This window comes from Schistocerca piceifrons, chromosome 2, assembly GCF_021461385.2.
Source record: "Schistocerca piceifrons isolate TAMUIC-IGC-003096 chromosome 2, iqSchPice1.1, whole genome shotgun sequence".
Lineage (NCBI taxonomy): Eukaryota > Metazoa > Arthropoda > Insecta > Orthoptera > Acrididae > Schistocerca > Schistocerca piceifrons.
In genome coordinates this window covers 260742245-260763589 of record NC_060139.1, presented here as the reverse complement: position 1 = coordinate 260763589, position 21345 = coordinate 260742245, and the positions used below count along the sequence as shown (strand labels likewise).

At 38.7% G+C, this 21345-nt stretch overlaps 1 protein-coding gene across 1 annotated transcript in view; it reads right to left on the bottom strand.

Moving 5' to 3' along the window:
- LOC124776932 (ryanodine receptor) overlaps positions 1 to 21345 on the bottom strand; it is a 694095-nt gene that overhangs the window by 310458 nt on the left and 362292 nt on the right. The window contains exons 34-38 of the mRNA XM_047252151.1: positions 19246 to 19538; positions 16803 to 16977; positions 3741 to 3887; positions 1348 to 1471; positions 1022 to 1109 (exon numbers count right to left, since the gene is read on the bottom strand). Of these exons, the coding sequence (XP_047108107.1) occupies positions 1022 to 1109; positions 1348 to 1471; positions 3741 to 3887; positions 16803 to 16977; positions 19246 to 19538 (827 nt within the window). The remainder of the gene's footprint in view (positions 1 to 1021; positions 1110 to 1347; positions 1472 to 3740; positions 3888 to 16802; positions 16978 to 19245; positions 19539 to 21345) is intronic.

Below are 21345 nucleotides of genomic sequence, written 5' to 3'. Positions count from 1 at the left end.
GTTGTTTGTCACCTTCATGAAGAACTTGCAGTAACTGAATTTTGTATGGTTTCACATGTAAACATTGATGCAACACATGCCAGACAGACATCGAGGGCATGTTGAGCTGTCAAGTTACGTGGCGAATGGATTTCTGCAAACTCCTTGTGAAACTATGCTAGATGCGTCTGAAGTCTGTTTCAGACACTTGGGGATGGCCTGGCGATTTGTCTTTAGACAAACAACCTGTTTCTCACAATTGTTCATGCCATTATCTAATGCTCTGTGCTGTAAGAGGATCCACACCATACCTAGTATGAAAGTCATGCTGAACAATTATTACTGACCACACTGTGGAAAACGTACAACAAAAAACACTGTCTGTTGACCTGACAGCATTTTTACTAGAACTGAAGTGAGCACACACTGGTGCTACCTTGTGGGAACTATGTAAAACTCAAGAGTTTATTTCCTCCAACATTACATTGTCCATGCACATATCTTAAATAACATAGTAGTTACGATTGTGTTTTAAATCGGATGTTTCTTTTTGATACACCCTGTATATCTGTATCCAAGATTAGCTGAGAATGAAGAATAATCATCATATAACTATACTAGTATTCAAGCAAACGCTGCCACTAAGTAGTATTTTATTTGACTTTTAGTCACATCTTGCTGAAAGACTCCACTTAGAAAAAAGTGTTTAAGCAGTCATTCTTCTCTCACACTATTCATAAAATAGTAAATAAAAAGTACCTTTTTTTGTTGTGCAGCTATTTATGGTTTACAAAATATAAGTGCTGTCAAATACATAAACCTGGCATCAAATTTTATACGTTCTGCTAAGTCATAAATAAAGTTGCAAACAGTCTTTAGTTGATTTTTTGTGACTGGAGAGAGAGAATGAACTAATGTTAAGTTGGGACACATCACGTGACAAATGTTACTTATATGATAGGTTATGAAAACTTTTTTTACATCTCTTTGCTGATAAACATTATCCAAAAGTATATTTTAAAACTTAAATGAAACGCCTTACCTGAGTAATCTTTCCATTTCAATAAGCTCCAGAATATCAATACATCTATCCTCTTCAGGTATGTGTAAAGCAAGCATTGACACAGGATCTTCACAGAGGATACTCCAGCCACGGATATCAGATAGTTTCAAAGCATGAAATGTTACTTATATGATAGGTTATGAAAACTTTTTTTACATCTCTTTGCTGATAAACATTATCCAAAAGTATATTTTAAAACTTAAATGAAACGCCTTACCTGAGTAATCTTTCCATTTCAATAAGCTCCAGAATATCAATACATCTATCCTCTTCAGGTATGTGTAAAGCAAGCATTGACACAGGATCTTCACAGAGGATACTCCAGCCACGGATATCAGATAGTTTCAAAGCATGAACTTGAAGAGACTGGTTTGGAACCCGTGCCCACTGGTGTGGCTTTAAGCACTGCACTTTCAGTCTTGGTGGGAACTGAAACAATGTCCTCTAGTTGGTAAACTAAAGAATTATTTACCGAGTCAATTTGTAAAAACTGAAATTTATATTTTTACCAGTACTCAAGGTCATTATATGGCAAATTTCACACAATGCACAAAACAGTCCTATATGTGCACTGTCTCCACAGAGCATATGAAGAGTGTGCTAGGAAAATGTACACAAACTATAATAAAATAAAATTGTTGAGGCTTGCATATTGTAACCCAAAAATCAGTCAACCAGACACTGAAGTAATCACTGATTTCCTAAGAAAACACAACTACAGCTGAAAGGTGGATTTTCAGTTGTCCAGGCATATTGATAATTTCATTTTTATGCATAATACACTCATGACTGATCTAGTCATCACATTTGGAAAAATTACCTGAAGTTTTAAAGTTTGTTAAAAAAGAATTAAGAATTAAAACAAAACTGCATATTCTGATACAATGCCCTGACACATTACTGCAAGAATAATGAATAACTATTTCATCTTCAATTACCTTATCTCTTAAATATTTGTATAATTTTTCTTGGTTTATTTTATTATCACCAACAAGGAAGTCCTGCAAAGAACTGGCAAAGAACGATCGTTTAGGAGAACAACAGAGCAAAGAAATAATGAGTGGATTGATCACATAATACAATACAAGCAGTCCTTGAAGGAAATTATAAGGGAACACACTCAGAAGAATATGGCGACAGACATTTTTAAAAGAAGCTATACATAACGCAAAAGTCTTTAATTATGCAGAAATAAAGAAGTCATTTTCTGACAAATCCTGAAAGAGGGCTGCCATTCAATCAAAAGACTGGTAATGAAGAAGAAGAAAAAGAGAACATATGACTTGTTTTATTTGATATTTTAAAACACTATGTGTGCAATTTATAGTGTGTAATTTCTCATGTAACTTATTCTCTCCCTTTTTGTAACTAGATTTCTGATTTCTAGAAGCCATAACAGGCATCAAACTGTTCATAAAAAGTGAATTGTTGATGCGAGTGGGCACCCAAAAATATGTCTACAAATCTTTTTAGGGACTCTTCAGGTATCATAGAAATACTGCTTCGTGTAACAGTTTGTTACCTGACACAATGTTAAATCTTTTACAAAGTTTCTTGTGTTTTAGCTGTAATCACCTCTTATCTTTTTTGTTTCAGACTGAACCTAGACACACGCACACGCACACGCCCACGCCCAAGCGCACGCGCACGCGCACGCGCACGCGCACGCGCACGCGCACGCACACGCACACGCACACACACACACACACATCATTAACAATCATTGTTCTTACTACACTATGAAAATGAAAACTTTCAGTACACCTATACTGCTGAGAAGAGGAGACAAAATAAAGATCCTTGGTGTTCCCACAGATATTAATGTATCGTTTAGCCTAGCACTTGAGTCAGCCAATCAAAAACATAAGAAAGTAGCATGATATTCTTCCTTTCTGTAAGTAACTTAGTTTTTTGGAAAGAGCTGGTTGACGTGAAAGCCAAAGTAAGTACTGTTGTGCCCCATTTCAATGCTTCACTGTGTCTGACAACAGCATAAATGTAGCAATTATTTTATGCATTCACACATAGCTCATAATATGTTATTTAATGAATTATGACATCAGTTTGCATAATTGCAAGAAAGATTAGTTATGTACAGAAGCAAATAGACAATCATTTTTCCTAAGTGGGATGGGACAGAGAAGGATAAATTAGGGTGCTATTAATTCACATTTTCCTTAGCTTTGTCAGAAAAGTGAGTGGCAAGGGGAATGAATTAAATTTGTCCACAACATGGAATGCTGCAGGGAGGAGAGAGGACGGTTAAGTTAAGTGGCAACTACTTGGTACAATGCTGGAAACTTACCTGAAAATAGTAACTGTGTCCATTTCTTCATTTGGGACAACTATAGATTTAAAACTGGACTTTAAAGGTAATGAATGCTTGGATTTTTCATGAAAACAGAAACCTCACAGTATCTGAACTGAACTCCACAAAATTACAGACAACATTTGACAATAATGGCACTATGGCTGATACTCAATCTCTACACTGCATGTTTGTATAGATTGGGAAGATACAAAGTATGTACAATGTTTTGCTAAAAATTTCCAGTTTCTAGTGATTCAGAAATAGAGCTCAAGATAAAGTGAACTAATAGTATGATGTAGCCTATACAGGCTCACCTGGTATTAATGCAAATGTACGGAGATCTGACAATGACTGCAACATGTATGAAAAGTGGCATCTTCACATTACCTGTGGTATGACATGCCTCTCTGAATTCTGCAGTACTGCAGCTGACAAGGGGAGTGTCGTTGATGTTCTTCCCAACTCTATCTGTAGAATTTCTTTACTTGTCGCCTCTACAAAAATTGCTGGGAAAAGTTTTGTCTCTGGTTCCATCTGCAATAAAAAGACAGAGACAGGCATTACAAAGGATATTAACAGTGTGTTGACATATAGCAAAGTAGGTAACTGGTGTCATAAGTTACTATGTAGCTTTTTCTTTTATAGTTCCTTCAGGTCTATAAATCTAAGACTCACTTGTATCTACCTTGCACAAGGGCCCCTTGTATGACTTTACATAAACAATGAAAGAAAAACACATTTTTGATACACATTGTTTTGTTGTTTCTTAAAATATTCCCCTCTAAAATTAATTCACTTCTGTATGTGCTCAAAGAAATTCTGGAAATATTTTTTTTATTCTAATGTCAGTACTGCTGTATTCCTAGCTACCGATTGTGACACAGCCACTAACCACACAGGAATGTACCATGAGTTGCTAAAGCCCCAGCTCATTGATGCACTACCTCATTAGATATAGATGTAGAGATCAAAGGAAAACAGTCTGAGTGAGTAACATGGCCCCACGGTGCCGAGCCGGTATCCTTCTGTCAGGTGGGTGCTTAGGTTGCTGCTTGCTCAGTCTGCAGCCAGTTCACATTGCTGACCACAACAAGGATCATTTCACTGCAGTGTCCAAACAGCTAAGCCATTGCCAAGTGTATCCTCTGCTCACTGCCTTGATGGACCCTGTCTTCAATCCAGTCTCAAGCTCAACACCCCTCTGGACTCTGTCTTCAACCTGTTCTCAAGCAGCCTATGTCCCACCACTGACCTGACCAAGGCCTTATGGACTCTGTCTGTGTAACACCATTCCAGTGCAACATCGGTACTTGACCATCGATCAAGAACATTCCAGTCCAACATCAGCGACTGACTTTCAGCCTGAAGCAAGTAGTGGAGACTTACATCTCGAGAAACTGTGTTATTGTATTCTGCTTGTCTTAAAAAAAGTACAATTGTTTCTTTGTACCTGGGAACATTAAGTGTACTTTGTACCTGGGCACATTAATTGTCGTGTATTGCTCCTTTCAGTCACAAACACTAAATTTACCCCAAAGACATGGGTTTGAAAGGATTCAGTAGCTTCCTGAGGTGAAAAAAACACTGTCAACATGTTATTTGAAATAAGAAGAAGAAAAAGATGTGATTAGGTGATAAATTAGGAGAATAACGACAGTCAGACATTAAGGAAATGATTTTCTCCATCAATTAATCAATTATTTATCATGCTGTTTTAACGTAACAGATGAAACTGTGTGCCTACGAATAAGTTATCCTCAAAGACATAAAGCTATTAGCCTCTGCATGGGTAATTTGTATCGAGCCTCTGCATAGGTAATTTGTACTGACCCTCTGCATGGGAAATTTGTACTGATTTTACATTTTCTATGTTTATTTAATAATAAACTTATGTATTAATAATTATAGAGTAATTTGAATAATTTAATGCGAAATAGGCATTTAAATGTAACAAGAAAATATAATAATATGCGATAGGAATAATTGTATACAGAATTGTGTAATGTATTTGGTTTAAGTATTTGAATACTGTGAAAAGTGTTTGTAAATGAAAGATGATCAGGTATGAGAATATGAAGCTGATAGGGGTGGGTGGGGGGGGGGGGGGTGGGGGGGAAAGAAGCAGGACAGAGATGCAAAGCAAAGATTTTGGTTTTTTTGGGTGGTGGGAGCTGTGTAGGTAAGGTGGGCAAGAACGGCCTGGGGCAACATGTTTCATTTCCAAGGTAGGAACATGTCTATAGGTTCGTTTGGATGCTAGTCTTCAGTTTATCAGTTTGTGAACAAAGAATCTGAACTGTGAACATAGTGGAACCTCAGTGAGTGTGATGTAGTGAACTGTTTATTTGCCTGCAGCTGTTCTGCTACAACTATTTTTTGATTCTGATTGAACTGTTGTGTATAGTATGTGTTGGACCATCATTCATAGCAAAGCAGTTTTCTATGAATAAAGCAACGGTATAATTCAAAATGTATGCTAAATATACATTAATATTCCTAACTCTCAATTTCATTTCTTGGTTTACTCGTCTTTTATATCAGTATTTCACTGACTGATTTCATAGGCTAGTTATTCACTTATGTAAGGTCATAATACAACAGTGTGCAATGAAACCCCTGTGTAGATGAACCATTTAGCAGGTTGTACACTTGCCCCATGGATTGTTAGCAGCAGAATTTACCATACAGTATTTACCATTAGGTAAAGTTGCGCTGTACAACAGGTGGCATTGTAATGATGAAGAACAATGCAAGGCTATTAGTTGTCATTCCCAACATTCCCAACCCAGCTGACATAATCTGCCTCTCTGAACATCATGTGACCACTGGTATAGAACTCTTAGGAGTTACTGGGATTAGGTTAGCATCTCACTTTTGTAGAGCAGAAATGGAGAAAGGAGGAGTTGCCACATTCATCAGGAACTGTCATAAATTTAAGAACACAGACATTCATAAATTTTGCCTAGAACAGCACATGGAAGCATGTGCAACAGAAGCAGAATTTCACAAAAAATCCTTCATAATATTAAGTGTATACCGAGCACCTGCAGGTAACTTTAATCTGTTCATAAACCACCTTGAAGCTGTACTGGCCCATTTAACAATCAAAAACAAAGAAATAGTGGTTGCTGGTGATTTCAATGTAGATTTCCTTAAAGACTAGATTTCCTTAAAGACTCTCCCAATAAGAACTTACTTGAGTTAAGTAACATTATCATTCAACTTAATTCCCACTGTAAAGTTCCCCACCAGGGTAGCCAATTGCTCACAAACAGCCATTGATAATATCTTTATAGAAAAGTCCAATGAACAAAATTATATTACAAAACCAATAGTCAATGTCCTCTCAGACCATGACATGCAGTTCCCTCTGTTAAATGTTTATACTGAATAGAATAAAAAATCTGTTAAATCTGAGCTCAAGAGGGTAATCAATAAGCCAAAACTTGATTATTTTGGGACACTCCTCAGAGACATTCACTGGACTGATGTTTACAGTGCTCATAGGATGAGTGAAAAATATAACAATTTGGCCAAAAAAGTGCTTACCTTATATGAATAGTTTTCCCCCAAAACTACCCAAGATTAGAGCAAAGTCTACAAAGAAGCCATGGATTACTCAAGGAATAAGGGTATCTTGAAAACAAAAAGAAAACTATCTGTCAATCCGAAACAGTTCCAATGTTGATGCTATAGCATATTACAAGAAATACTGCAAAATATTAAAGACTGTAATATGAATATCAAAGCAAATATATTACAAGGAAAAGATAGTCATATCAGACAACAAAATAAAGACAATATGGGATATAGTGAAGCAGGAGACCGGTAGAACCAGACATGAAGAGGGACAAATAAAATTAAGAGTAAATGATACATTGGTGACAGATGTGCATAGTGTTGCAGAACTTTTTAACAAACATTTTATAACTGTTACTGAAAAGATGGGGCTGTCAGGTTCTGTAGATGCTGCTATGGAATAGTTCAGACCAGACATTTCAAGTAACTTCCATAATATGAATTTGATCCTCACTACCCCAGCAGCAATAATGTCCATCATAAAATCTTTAAAATCAAAAACATCTAGTGGGTATGATGAAATATCAACAAGGTTAATTAAAGAATATGATTCTGAGTTAAGCAACATATTAAGCTGTCTGTGCAACCATTCGCTTATCAGTGGAATATTTCCTGAGTGGTTGAAATATGCTGAAGTTAAGCCACTACTTAAGAAGGGAGATAAAGAAATAACATCACATTTCCATCCAATGTCAGCTTTCTCAAAAATTTTAGAAAAAGTAATGTACAATTGGCTTTATAACCATCTTATCTCAAATAACATAATGTCAAAGTCGCAGTTTGGATTTCTAAAGTGTTCTGATATTGAGAAGACTATCTGCACTTACAGTGAAAATGTGCTTAATTCATTAGACAAAAAATTGCAGGCAACTGGTATATTTTGTGATCTGTCAAAGGCATTTGACTGAGTAAATCACAATATCCTTTTAAGTAAATTAGAATATTATGGTGTAACAAGAAATGCTGCAAAATAGTTCAAATATTATATCTCTGGCAGGAAACAAAGGGTGTTATTTGGAAAGAGACATGTATTAAGCTATCAGGCATCATCCAACTGGGAACTAATTACATGTGGGGCCCCACAAGGTTCCATTTTAGGGCCCTTACTATTTCTCGTGTATATCAATGACCTTTCATCAGCAACATTACCAGAGGCCAAGTTTGTTTTGTTTGTTGATGACACAAACATTGAAATAAATAGCAAATCAAGTACAGTCTCAGAAAGATTGGCTAATAAAATATTTGCGGACATTAATCACTGGTTCCTAGCCAATTCTTTGTCACTAAACTTTCCAAAAACACACTACATGCAGTTCAGAACTTTAAAAGGGGTGTCCCACGAGTATATGCCTACCATATGATGACAAGCACATAGAAGAAGTGGACAGTGTCAAATTCTTGGGATTACAGCTTGATAATAAATTCAACTGGAAGGACCACATCACAGAACTGCTGAAGCGTCTTAACAAATCTCTATTTGCAATGCGAATTGTGTCAGACATAGGGGATATAAAAATGAAAAAGCTGGCATACTATGCTTACTTTCATTCCATAATGTCATATGGGATCATTTTTTGGGGTAATTCATCAAGCCAAGCTAAAGTTTTCCGGGCACAAAAAAGTGCAGTAAGAGTTATATGTTGTGTGGAACGCAAGAAAATCCTGCAGAAGCCTGTTTAGGGAACTAGGGATGCTAACTACTGCTTCCCAATATATTTATTCCTTAATGAAATTTGTCATTAAAAATATATCACTTTTTCAAACCAACAGCTCAATTCATGGTATCAATACTAAAAATAATCTTCACAGGGTTTTAAAGTCCCTTACTCTTGTAGAGAAAGGTGTGCATTATTCAGGAACACACATTTTCAATAACTTGCCAGCAGCCATAAAAAGCCTAACAACCAATGAAATTCAGTTTAAGAGAAGCCTAAAGGATTTATTAGTGGCCAACTCCTTCTACTCCATTGATGAATTTCTCAATAGAACCAACTGATTTCTGTGTGTGTGTGTGTGTGTGTGTGTGTGTGTGTGTTTGTGTGTGTGTCTATATATATAACTTCTGCACCATTTCAGTGCAGTAATGTGTTCATTGTAAATAAGTATTGTAGTAGTTCTATTGCATGTTTATTACCTTACAAATAAAAAAAAAACTTGGCGAAGAGTTCTCGGGCTTCCAGCCGGGTGGCGGTGTCTTCAAACAGCGACGTTTTGACGAGTGACATACTCATCATCTTCTGGCGAAGTGCCGAGACTTTGCGGATGCCGGTCCCTTTATACCTGCGGTGTGCCCCCCACTACCTGGCCGCGGGAGGCTGGGTCCAGAGGAGCCGGCGGACGAGGTGGAGGGGGAAGCGGGTGCGCCGTTCGTGTCTCCGTCAGAGCATTCTGATTGCGTCTCGTGAGCTGAACGGTTCTTGTTGCGTTCCTGGCGTATTGCGGCTAATGCTGGATTCCAGGCCGCGCTCAGTTGATAGCCTTCGTCCCTGTTCACAAGGTTCTCGTGGACCCGTATTTCTATTGATTCTTTAATGACGCTATCCCAATAGCTCCCGGCTCGGCATAGCACCCTGGTGTTTTCGAAGTCAAAGGTGTGGTTTTCTTTGATGCTATGTTCAGCTATAGCAGATTTCTCTATCTGTCCAAGTCGAACATGCCTGATGTGTTCCTCGCACCTTTTTGAGATGCAGCGCTGCGTTTGACCAATGTACTGCACACCACATTCGCAGGCAATGTTGTATATACCAGGTGTGTTTAGTTTGAGTGGGTCTTTAGCTGAGCCCAGCAGCTCTTTCGTCTTCGGCGGTGGTCGGAAGACGGTATTTATGTTAGATTTTCTTAATAGCCTCCCGATTTTGGCTGATGTGGGCCCCAAATATGGAAGAAAGGCAATTCTCTTGTTAACTTCCTCTTCCTCTTCCTGAACTCTGTCGGCCTGTCTCCTCTTGAAGGCCCTGCCAATCTGTGTTTCACTGTACCCGTTTTTCCGAAATATCTCTCTTAGGTGGTGTAATTCGTCTGAGAGGCTTTCTTTGTCACAAATGACGTGCGCCCTATGCACCAAGGTGGTCAGTACTGACTGGCGTTGCGCGGGATGGTGGCAGCTGGTTGCATGGAGGTACAGGTCTGTGTGTGTCTTTTTTCTATATACTGAATGGCCCAGCGTGACATCCGCTTTCTTCCTGATCAGTATGTCCAGGAATGGAATACAGCCATTCTCTTCTACTTCCATCGTGAAGGTTATATTCTCATGTATGCCGTTTAGGTGGTCCATAAACTCCTCCAGTGCCTGCCTGCCATGCTGCCAAATCACGAAAGTGTCGTCCACATAGCGGAAGAAGTGCCTGGGTTTACGGTGAGCAGTTTGTAGTGCCACCTCCTCAAAGTGTTCCATATAAAGATTCGCGATCCCTGGAGCAAGGGGAGATCCCATGGCCACTCCATCCACTTGTTCATAATGCTCTCCATTGCACTTGAAGTAGGTGGTCGTAAGTGCATATTCAAAGAGCTTCACTGTTTCAGGCTCGAAGTGCCGATTAAGGAGCGCCAAGGCGTCTTGTAGCGGTACTTTTGTGAACAAGGAGGTGACGTCGAAGCTCACGAGTAGGTCATCACTCTGTATTCGGATGTCCTTCAGTATTCTAACGAAATCCGCGGAGTTTTTCACGTGATGACTGCAGTGTCCCACCAGTGGTTTCAATAGTGTCGCCAGGTATTTGGCCAGTCCATAACTGTGCGAGTTGATAGTGTCCAGAATCGGCCGTAGAGGCACCCCATCTTTGTGAATCTTGGGCAACCCATACAGGCGCGGTGTCGTTGGCGCTCTGGGATACAGCCGTTTCTGCACTGCCTCTCGTAGATCTGAGTCCTTCAGTAGCGCCACGGTTTTCCTGGTCATTGTCGATGTAGGGTCCTTGTTGAGCTTCCTGTAGGCTGGGTCTTGCAGCAGAGAGCAGATTTTCTGTTGGTAGTCGACTGTGCGAATCAGCACCGTCGCATTTCCCTTGTCTGCTGGGAGGACCATGATGTCAGCATCATCCCTCAGTGCGCGGATAGCCTCTCGCTCCTGCATAGTAATGTTAGCTTTAGGGAGTCGTGACTTGTCGATGATCCTGCAGGTCTCCCTTCGGATCTGCTCAGCTTCCTCCTTGGGTAGGCCCCGGATTGCTTCCTCTACACCGCTGATGATGTCCCGTTTCGGTATGGTCCTTGGTACAGGTGCAAAGTTCAACCCTTTCGTGAGGACAGAAGTTGTGGCTGCATCTAGCAGCCGCTTCCCCCTCCACCTCGCCCGCCGGCTCCTCTGGACCCAGCCTCCCGCGGCCAGGTGGTGGGGGGCACACCGCAGGTATAAAGGGACCGGCATCCGCAAAGTCTCGGCACTTCGCCAGAAGATGATGAGTATGTCACTCATCGAAACGTCGCTGTTTGAAGACACCGCCACCCGGCTGGAAGCCCGAGAACTCTTCGCCAGCTGTATACGCCGGGAAAGCATACACTCACAAAAAAAAAACTTTTTTTTATTTTAAATTCAGTGCATTAGTGTTTGTAACATGATTCTTTCATATAGTGTTCATTAACAATAATGACGATCATTCCACTTGGGACCTGTGGAAGGTACATTAGCTTATTTGTTTCAGTTGTAAATATTTGTCATGTATTATTGTTTTTCTGACATGTTCTACATCCTGGAGGACCTCCTCACTACGGATCAAATGGAACAAAAATAAATCTAATCTAATAGATGACTTGTGGCAAGCAAACTGTTGTATACCATTCAACATTAACTGTTCTTCAATTCTCTAGAGTGATGATTGTGATACGCCCAGTACAGAGAAAGAAATGAGTAATCATTTTCCTGGAAGTGCTTCACACATGCAAACCACTTTTTCCGGTTTTGGTTCTTGTCCAAACACCCGAAATGATACCTGCTGCTTAGTTTCCAACTGATGCATATACGTATATCGAATTTTATCTCCTATTATGATGTTGTAACAGATTTTGTATTTTCTCTGCCATATTTTTTTTAGCATTTCCTTACACCCATTAACACGAGCCCATTCTGAGTATTGGTCAAACTGTGCAGAACCCATTGGGAGCAGCTCTTCTCCACAGCTAAAAGTTCGCACAAAAATCAGTGGGGTGCAGTGTTTGATACACCTGAGGATGTTTCTGTCTCACGGTAAGTCAACCACTAATCCTCTTCGAATCAATTGTTTTCAACAAAAATTGATTTTGGTCAACCTTCACAAAGTACGACCATGGTGAAATTCTGCAGGCCACCTGCAAAGAATCTTTTCTGAAAGCAGCTGACTACCCAAACTTGAACACAGAAATTTGAGGCATTATTGTTGAGCTAGACCTACACAAAAATTGTAAAAAAGTCTTCCGATGAAAATCTTGACATGGAATATCCATTTTTCCACAACACTCTTTCTCTCTTTCTTTAAACACTCACTGTACACCAACTACTCAGTCAGCTTCTGAGTTGATATTGTTTTAACAGGAACAAATGACAACTAGTAATGTCACTTATCTTTAGAACCACTGAGTGGACGTTTATGAAAAAGTCCAAAAAGACATTTGGGTTCTTGATATTCTTGTCCATCTTCCTGCTTCTGATGACTACAGAGTCACACCTATGTAACTGTGAAGGTGAATCTATACAGAAATATACCTTAGAACAAGGCCTAATGCTCATAAAACAGAAATCACCATGGATGAGCCTACACTGTTGAAACAGACTGATGAATTCCATGCAGAACATATTTTGCTGACCAGATCTCTGTAAACTTCGCTGCGGTACTTACTGTACTAGAGAAACGTAATGCAATTTCAAGAACCTCTCACCACAGGTAATTCTACCAGTATACTATTCCACTCTATTACATAAGTATCACACGAGGACTTTAGGGATAAAATATGAGAGAAAACTGGGCACATACAGAAGCAAACAATCTGTAATTTTTCTGCACACAACCAATTACTGGAATGTGAAGGGAGGTGAATTATATTTGCACTATGTAACCCCTGTATTGTGCTCTATGGTGTAGTCCTATTGGGGCTGCCTTGCTCTGACCTGTGAACTCGGTTAGTTTACCTGAGCAATTTCGGATGGATCCACACTTTTATGTTGAAACTGAAATCACAGCACCTCCCTTTTCTTTATTGCCTTCTCATATAGGAGGCATTGCCAGATATGAGTTTCACATTAAAAAGCCATAAAAAAAAAGTTATAAGAATGATAGCACTCAAACCCTGAGCCTTTCAAAATGCAGTGTGACACAAATTCAGCTATAAAGTGGCACATGCAGTGGATTGACATAAGGTCTTCACTGGAGAAAACAAAGAAAGAAAAAATGAGAAACAATGAAGCTCTGAGTTAATTCAGGGCTTGAATCAGGCTTACCTTAAATCGATATTTGTAAAAACGATATTTACTACACACCATATAGAGGAGGTGCTGATAGGCAAATTGTTGTTGTTGTGGTCTTCAGTGCTGAGAGTGGTTTGATGCAGTTCTCCATGCTACCCTATCCCGTGCAAGTTTCTACATCTCCCAGTACTTACTGCATCCAACATCCTTCTGAATCTGCTTAGTGTATTCATCTCTTGGTCTCCTTCTACGATTTTTACCTTGCACGCTGTCCTCCAATGCTAAATATGTGATCCCTTGATGCCTCAGAATATGTCCCTTGTCAAATTGTGACACAAACTCCTCTTCTCACCAATTCTATTCAATACCTCCTCATTAGTTATGTGATCTACCCATCTAATCTTCAGCATTCTTCTGCAGCACCACATTTTGAAAGTTTCTATTCTGTTCTTGTCCAAACTATTTATCGTCCATACATGGCTACACTCCATACAAATACTTTCAGAAACGACTTCCTGACACTTAAATCTATACTCGATGTTAACAAATTTCTCTTCTTTAGAAACGCTTTCCTTGCCATTGCCAGTCTACATTTTATACCTTCTCTGCTTCGACCATCATCAATTATTTTGCTCCCCAAATAGCAAAACTCCTTCACTACTTTAAGTGTCTCATTTCCTGATCTAATTCCCTCAAAATCACCTGACTTAATACGACTACATTCCATTATCCTTGTTTTGCTTTTGTTGATGTTCATCTTAGATCCTCCTTTCAAGACACTGTCCATTCTGTTCAAATGCTCTTCCAAGTCCTTTGCTGTCTCTGACAGAATTACAATGTCATCGGGAAACCTCAAAGCTTTTATTTCTTCTCCATGGATTTTAATAACAAGTCCAAATTTTTCTTTTGTTTCCTTTACTGCTTGCTCAGTATACAGATTGAATAACATCGGGGATAGGCTACAACCCTGTCTCACTCCCTTCCCAACCACTGCTTCCCTTTCATGTCCCTCGACTCTTATAACTGCCATCTGGTTTCTGTACAAATCGTGAATAGCCTTTTGCTCCCTGTATTTTACCCCTGCCACCTTCAGAATTTGAAAGAGAGTATTCCAGTCAACATTGTCAAAAGCTTTCTCTAAGTCTACAAATGCCAGAAACGTAGGTTTGCCTTTCCTTTCTTCTAAGATAAGTTGTAAGGTCAATCAGTATTGCCTCACGTGTTCCAATATTTCTACGGAATCCAAACTGATCTCCCCGCAGCTGTGACCTATTAAACGGATAGTTCGGTAATTTTCACATCTGTCAGCACCTGCTTTCTTTGGGATTGGAATTATTATATTCTTCTTGAAGTCTGAGGGTATTTCGCCTGTCTCATACATCTTGCTCACCAGATGGTAGAGTTTTGTAAGTACTGGCTCTCCCAAGACCGTCAGTAGTTATAATGCAATGTTGTCTACTTCCGGGGCCTTGTTTCAACTCAGGTCTTTCAGTGCTCTGTCAAACTCTTCACGCAGTATCGTATCTCCCATTTCATCTTCATTTACACCCTCTTCCATTTCCATAATATTGTCCTCAAGTACGTCGCCCTTCACGGACCTTCTATATACTCCTTCCACCTTTCTGCTTTCCCTTCTTTACTTAGAACTGAATTTCCATCTGAGCTCTTGATATTCATACAAGTGGTTCTCTTGTCTCTAAAGGTCTCTTTAATTTTCCTGTAGGCAGTATCTATCTTACCCCTAGTGAGATAAGCCTCTACATCCTTACATTTGTCCTCTAGCCATCCCTGCTTAGCCATTTTGCACTTCCTGTCAATCTCATTTTTGAGACCTTTGTATTCCTTTTTGCCTGCTTCATTTACTGCATTTTTATATTTTCTCCTTTCATCAATTAAATTCAATATTTCTTCTGTTGCCCAAGGATTTCTACTAGCCCTCGTCTTTTTACCTACTTGATCCTCACCTGCCTTTACTGCTTCATCCCACAGAGCTACCCATTCTTCTTCTACTGTACTTCTTTCCCCAATTCCTGTCAATTGTTCCCTTATGCTTTCCCTGAAACTCTGTACAACCTCTGGTTTTGTCAGTTTATCCAGGTCCCATCTCCTTAAATTCCCACCTTTTTGCAGTTTCTTCAGTTTTAATCTATAGTTCATAACCAATAGATTGTGGTCAGAGTCCACATCTGGCCCTGGAAATGTCTTACAATTTAAAACCTGGTTCCCAAATCTCTGTCTTGGCATTATATAATCAATCTGATACCTTCTAGTGTCTCCAGGATTCTTCCATGTATACAACCTTCTTTTATGATTCTTGAACCAAGTATTGGCAATCATTAAGTTATGCTCTGTGCAAAATTCTACCAGACGGCTTCTTCTTTCATTTCTTACCCCCAATCCATATTCACCTACTATGTTTCCTTCTCTCCCTTTTCCTAATCTCGAATTCCAGTCACCCATGACTATTAAATTTTCGTCTCCCTTCACTAGCTGAATAATTTCTTTTATCTCATCATACATTTCTTCAATTTCTTCATCATCTGCAGAGCTAGTTGGCTTATAAACTTGTACTACTGTAGTAGGCGTGGGCTTCGTATCTATCTTGGCCACAATAATGCGTTCACTATGCTGTTTGTAGTAGCTTACCCGCATTCCTAATTTCCTATTCATTATTAAACCTACTCCTGCATTACCCCTATTTGATTTAGTGTTTATAACCCTGTAGTCACCTGACCAGAAGTCTTGTTCCTCCTTCCACCGAACTTCACTAATTCCCACTATATCTAACTTTAACCTATCCATTTCCCTTTTTAAATTTTCTAACCTACCTGCCCGATTAAGGGATCTGTCATTCCACGCTCCGATCCGTAGAACGCCAGTTTTCTTTCTCCTGATAACAACATCCTCTTGAGTAGTCCCCACCCGGAGATCCGAATCGGGGACTATTTTACCTCTGGAATATTTTACCCAAGAGGACGCCATCATCATTTAACCATACAGTATAGCTGCATGCCCTCGGGAAAAATTACGGCCATAGTTTCCCCTTGCTTCCAGCCGTTTACAGTACCAGCACAGCAAGGCCGTTTTGGTTAATGTTACAAGGCCAGATCATTCAATCATCCAGACTGTTGCCCCTGCAGCTACTAAAAAGGCTGCTGCCCCTCTTCAGGAACCACATGTTTGTCTGGCCTCTCAACAGATAGGCAAATAGGCACAACAAAACGACTGTCAGTAACAACTCGCACACGCATGACAACAGTCTCTGGCTTGCAGAGACTGTGGTCATGTGTATGTGAGTTGCATTTGCGTGAGTGTCTGTGTGTGTATGTTGTCTGTTTCTGACAAAGACCTTTTTGTCCAAAAACTTACTTGCTGACAGTCTTTTTGTTGCGCCTATCTGTGACTCAGCATCTCCACTATATGATGACTAACAACTATCCGTTTCATTAATGTAGTCATTATTCCATACTGGATTTTCCATTGTTTGAGCTTACCTTAAATCGATGGTTTGTTTCCTTTCCTTCACAGGTAAATGTCACATAACCAGTAGCAGCATCAACGAAGCACCCAATAAACATCCCCTGTGATGCCCCTTTTCCTGACGCATCATTTGTTACTTCATTGTAAAGCTCGTCAGCTCGCACCATGTAGCAACTTTGACGGTCAACACTAATAATGGAAAAGAATATCTTTTTATCACTAAAATAAGTTATCATTATTACATAAATAACTTATTTGTGCCTAGAAATAACTTTGAAATGCATCTTTTCAAAAGGAAAATTTTTGGTCAAAACTTGCAGTAGAAGCAGAGGATATACAAAACAATAAAATAAATAAATAAATTGTATAACACTTCCAGGAAATTATATTATGCATTTTTTCAGGTTGTGAGAAATATTTGTATCACACAAGCTCATAGTAATACCACAAGTTCTTCATTATATCTAAATCACAGCACTGTAATTCCAGTTGCTGGTATTCACCCTCAGTTTTAGCCATGAATGCCTGTTAACAGTTATGGCTTGAGATAGAGCACACAATGAGATTGTCATTGACAAAGATAAGAGAGTTCTAATCATTTACAAATTTTATTGGGAAGTCCTACAGTAAAGGTACTGTGCTCACTGTGATAAACTTCCCTGGAGTTTTGGTGAACCCACAAAGGTGATTATTTTTTCAACTTCCTTTAGGCTGACAATTAAAATAAAAATCTCAGAAAGGATTTTGAACACATATAACATACAAGTAGTGCCAACTTTTTGGCATAGTCACAAGTATGATAAGTAAAGGGTGTTTATAAATGAATATTGGGGTTTTAACACTTTATAATATTTATTATATTACACTTACAGCTATAAATGATGTATCAAATGAAAGAGCAACTCAAACAGTTTTACCAAGAACCTTATAAATGTTCAATGTGAGCACCATTTGTCACTTGGCACACATCAAGTCTACAGCCGAGTTCTTCCCAAACGTTGGTAAGTGTGTCTTCAGTGATTGTAGCAACAGCTGCTTCAATCTGGTTTCTTAATTCAGGGAGGTCTGCAGGTAGCGGAGGTATGTACACACAATCCTTGATGAAGCCCCAAAGGAAAAAATTGCATGGCATTACGTCGGGTGAACGTGGAGGCCATGCAAAGCAAGCCCCATCATTGGGCACCTTGCGTCCTATCCAGCGCTTGGGTACAGTGAAATTCAACCAATATAGCAGATTGCGGCAGAAATATTGCACGCTGCGCATGCACACTGGTGCCAAACACAACTGTTTGAGTTGCTTTTTCATTTGACATATCATTTATAGCTGTAAGTTTAATGTAATAAATATTATAAAGTGTTAAAACCCTGACATTCATTTATAAACACCCTGTACATGTTTCAGGACATCATACCAACTTTCCTATTCCATCTGCAAGAACCCTGACACACATTTCTCGAGCCATGTTGTCATGATGCCCTATCGTTCTTCAACAAAGGAGCCAATAGGTTTCATGCCACAGGAACAATATCCAAAAATGCATTCACTTACGAACAGAGAACCATATTGCTTCACCTCAAAAACTTTTTCTACAGGCCAAATGTGATGTGGCGAATCATTATCTCCATAATCCAGATATGTCACCAAGTGACGTCCACCTTTTCTGGAGATAAAGTGGTGTTTGGTTGGATGATGTTTCACCACCAATGTGGAACTACAGAGCATAATTGTGACACACCACATGAGGCATGCAGTGGAAAGTTTTAAAGAGATAAAAAGGGAAGCTGGTACTCTATTACCGGTAGACAAATGTCTCAGTTGCCAAGGTGAATAATTAGGAGACATCCAACATGTATAATTAGCACTTGCTTTAATTTCCACTCTAATCAATGATTAAATGGTTAGTCCTTGTAGCTTCTGCATGGAGTCTTAACAATATACTGCATTCCATTCCTCCCATATTAAACACTGTAGGAATAAGATGGCTACACAGTATGACTTGAAAGGAAGTGGAAGTGGTAAGAGTAGTGGAAACATGGTACTCTTCACGTATTTTTTATATTGTCCACACAAACATTATAATACTGGTATTTGGAATACTTTCAAAATGCCACATGATGAATGACAGTAAGATTCTGACTTCACAGGTTGCATTACCAATGATGAAATTTTTTAAGTACTAATAATGGCAAGCATTAGCCTCTGACTGAATACCATCATACAAACCCAATGATTGGATGTTAGTCATTAAAGTAATAAAAAAAATGTACGTATAAGATTATGTATTGAAGTATAATAATTAAGAATGAACATGTAACAAACAGGAAAGGATGAGCGTGAAGTAAAAACAAAGAGGGGAGAGGAAGGGAGTGGGAGGGAGACAGAGAGTAAGTAAATAAAATCTGCAAGTAAATACAATCTTTTGTAATGTAATTTATATACAAATTTGCAAATCTTACCTCTCCATTATTCTTTCATACTCATCCACAATTGTTACAGATGCTTTCTGAACATGGCTCTGGTTGAAGTCTTTTCTATGGACATGATACTGAGTTGTTACCCATCCAACATACACATGTGTTGGGTCCTGACCAGGAAATATTCGCACTCCATAGAAGTACTCATTTATAAGTTTGAGACATTCAGCATCAAAAATCTCATTACCAATAGCCTCTACACCTGTCGCTGCAGGAACAGACAAAGCCTTCGGTGATCGATCTGGAACCGATGGTGGAACTACCTTCAGGTCAGTCTGGAACAAAAAAAAGCATGACTGTAATATCACAGTTTTGCAAGTATGCAGATCCAGTAAAGACACAATAGCAACTTTAAGTAAAGCTGTCCTCAAGCCAAAATCGATTTGAAAACCACAGTGCCGTACTAGCAATTATCGTAACGAAGGAGTATGCCCTTGCCTTCATCTTATTTTTTAAATGATTCACCCACTGAGTAATAGGATGACCTATAGTTAAACACAAACTCTAAAATATGGTACAATTTTTCAAGTTCACAAATAATTGCCAGAATTGAAAGATGCTGTAAATGGATTTTTAATCTGATTCTTACCCATTGAGCTACCAAGTCAACATGAAAATATAAACAAGCAACCACAATTAGGAGAATAACAATAAGAAGAACAAGAAAGATAGGAGAGATAAATACAGAGAGAAAGAAATCATGTAACGCATCATGAAACTGCTTTTATGTAATTTGACACATAATTAAAATGTAGATTAAGTGTTGTTGTGAATAGAAAGGAGCTGTAAACACACTGAGTGAACAAATTGGAAATTGAGGAGGGCCACCAGCAATTGTACACAGCACTCAATGTCTTGATTTGTACAGGCCAGTATATGTCATTTATTTAGAATGACACGAGGGGGAGAAAAAGAGAATTGCGTAACATTTTCTTTGGTTCAACTATCATTTTTTATGTAGTAAGTTCTATTCTTTAGCCTGGAACAGAGATTTTAATACCATTGCAATTTTGACAGAATTTCTCATGTGGAGATAGCACTGTTTCACTGTCTCAGCATGGATTACATGAATGAAATAAAGACAGGTACCTGTATTCATTAAACCTAAAAGCAACACAGATATCAGGTAAACATAGTTGTTACATATTACTATCATCATTAGGCTTATTTCCTGATTCCAGGAAACTGTATAAATTGACAAATGATATACAACTTGGGAAGAAACAAGAATCATAAAGCATCTACTTTAACAGCAAATCTGTAAAACTGCCATGTCTGCCTGTTTGAACACAATTCTCCAAAATTACTGATAAATTTTCATGGGGTTTTTGCAGGTAACTTGAGTATATTTTGAAGCACTGTGTAGGCTTAATTTATCAAAATCTGATCACAGAAAAAAACAGCATGATTTAAAGTTTTATCTAAAACCATCCTATCTGTCTTCTTGAACCTGACAATTTCTTTCATGGGGTTTTCACAGGTAACCTGAGCATAGCCTGAGGCACTGGATACTCTTTATTTAATGAAAATTGGGTCACAGAAAAAAAAGAGTTATCATAACTGAAAGTTTTAACCATACTTATGTTATAAATGTGAAAATAACCCCGCCTGTTATATCTTCATGACTAATCCACTGGACCGAATTTGACGTAAAGATAGGTTCTACCCTAAGGAAGAACATAGGGCACTCTAGAAAATGTGTAGTACAAGATACTTATTGATTTGAAGAGAAGAATAGGACATGAATTAGGGAAATTTTTACTCTCAGTAAAAGCTATTTACTCTTTAACTTTTGAGCCTTAACATATTTTTGAAAATGCTTTTATTGGTTGATAGGTGCTCCATGGTATGATTCAAAGTAATGATTACAATTCTTATACAATCTTCAGTGTGTTTAATTTGTACTTCTACACTATTTGTTGCATAATGTACCCATTGTTAGAGAGCTGTTCATAAAGTATTGGACTTTTATTTACAAAATCATCTTTGTTTGGATACAACTGTTTGACACTAGTCACTTTCAAAGTAGTCCCCTTTGGCTTCTACGTGCCTCTTCCAAAGCTGCTGCCACTGGAAGCTTTG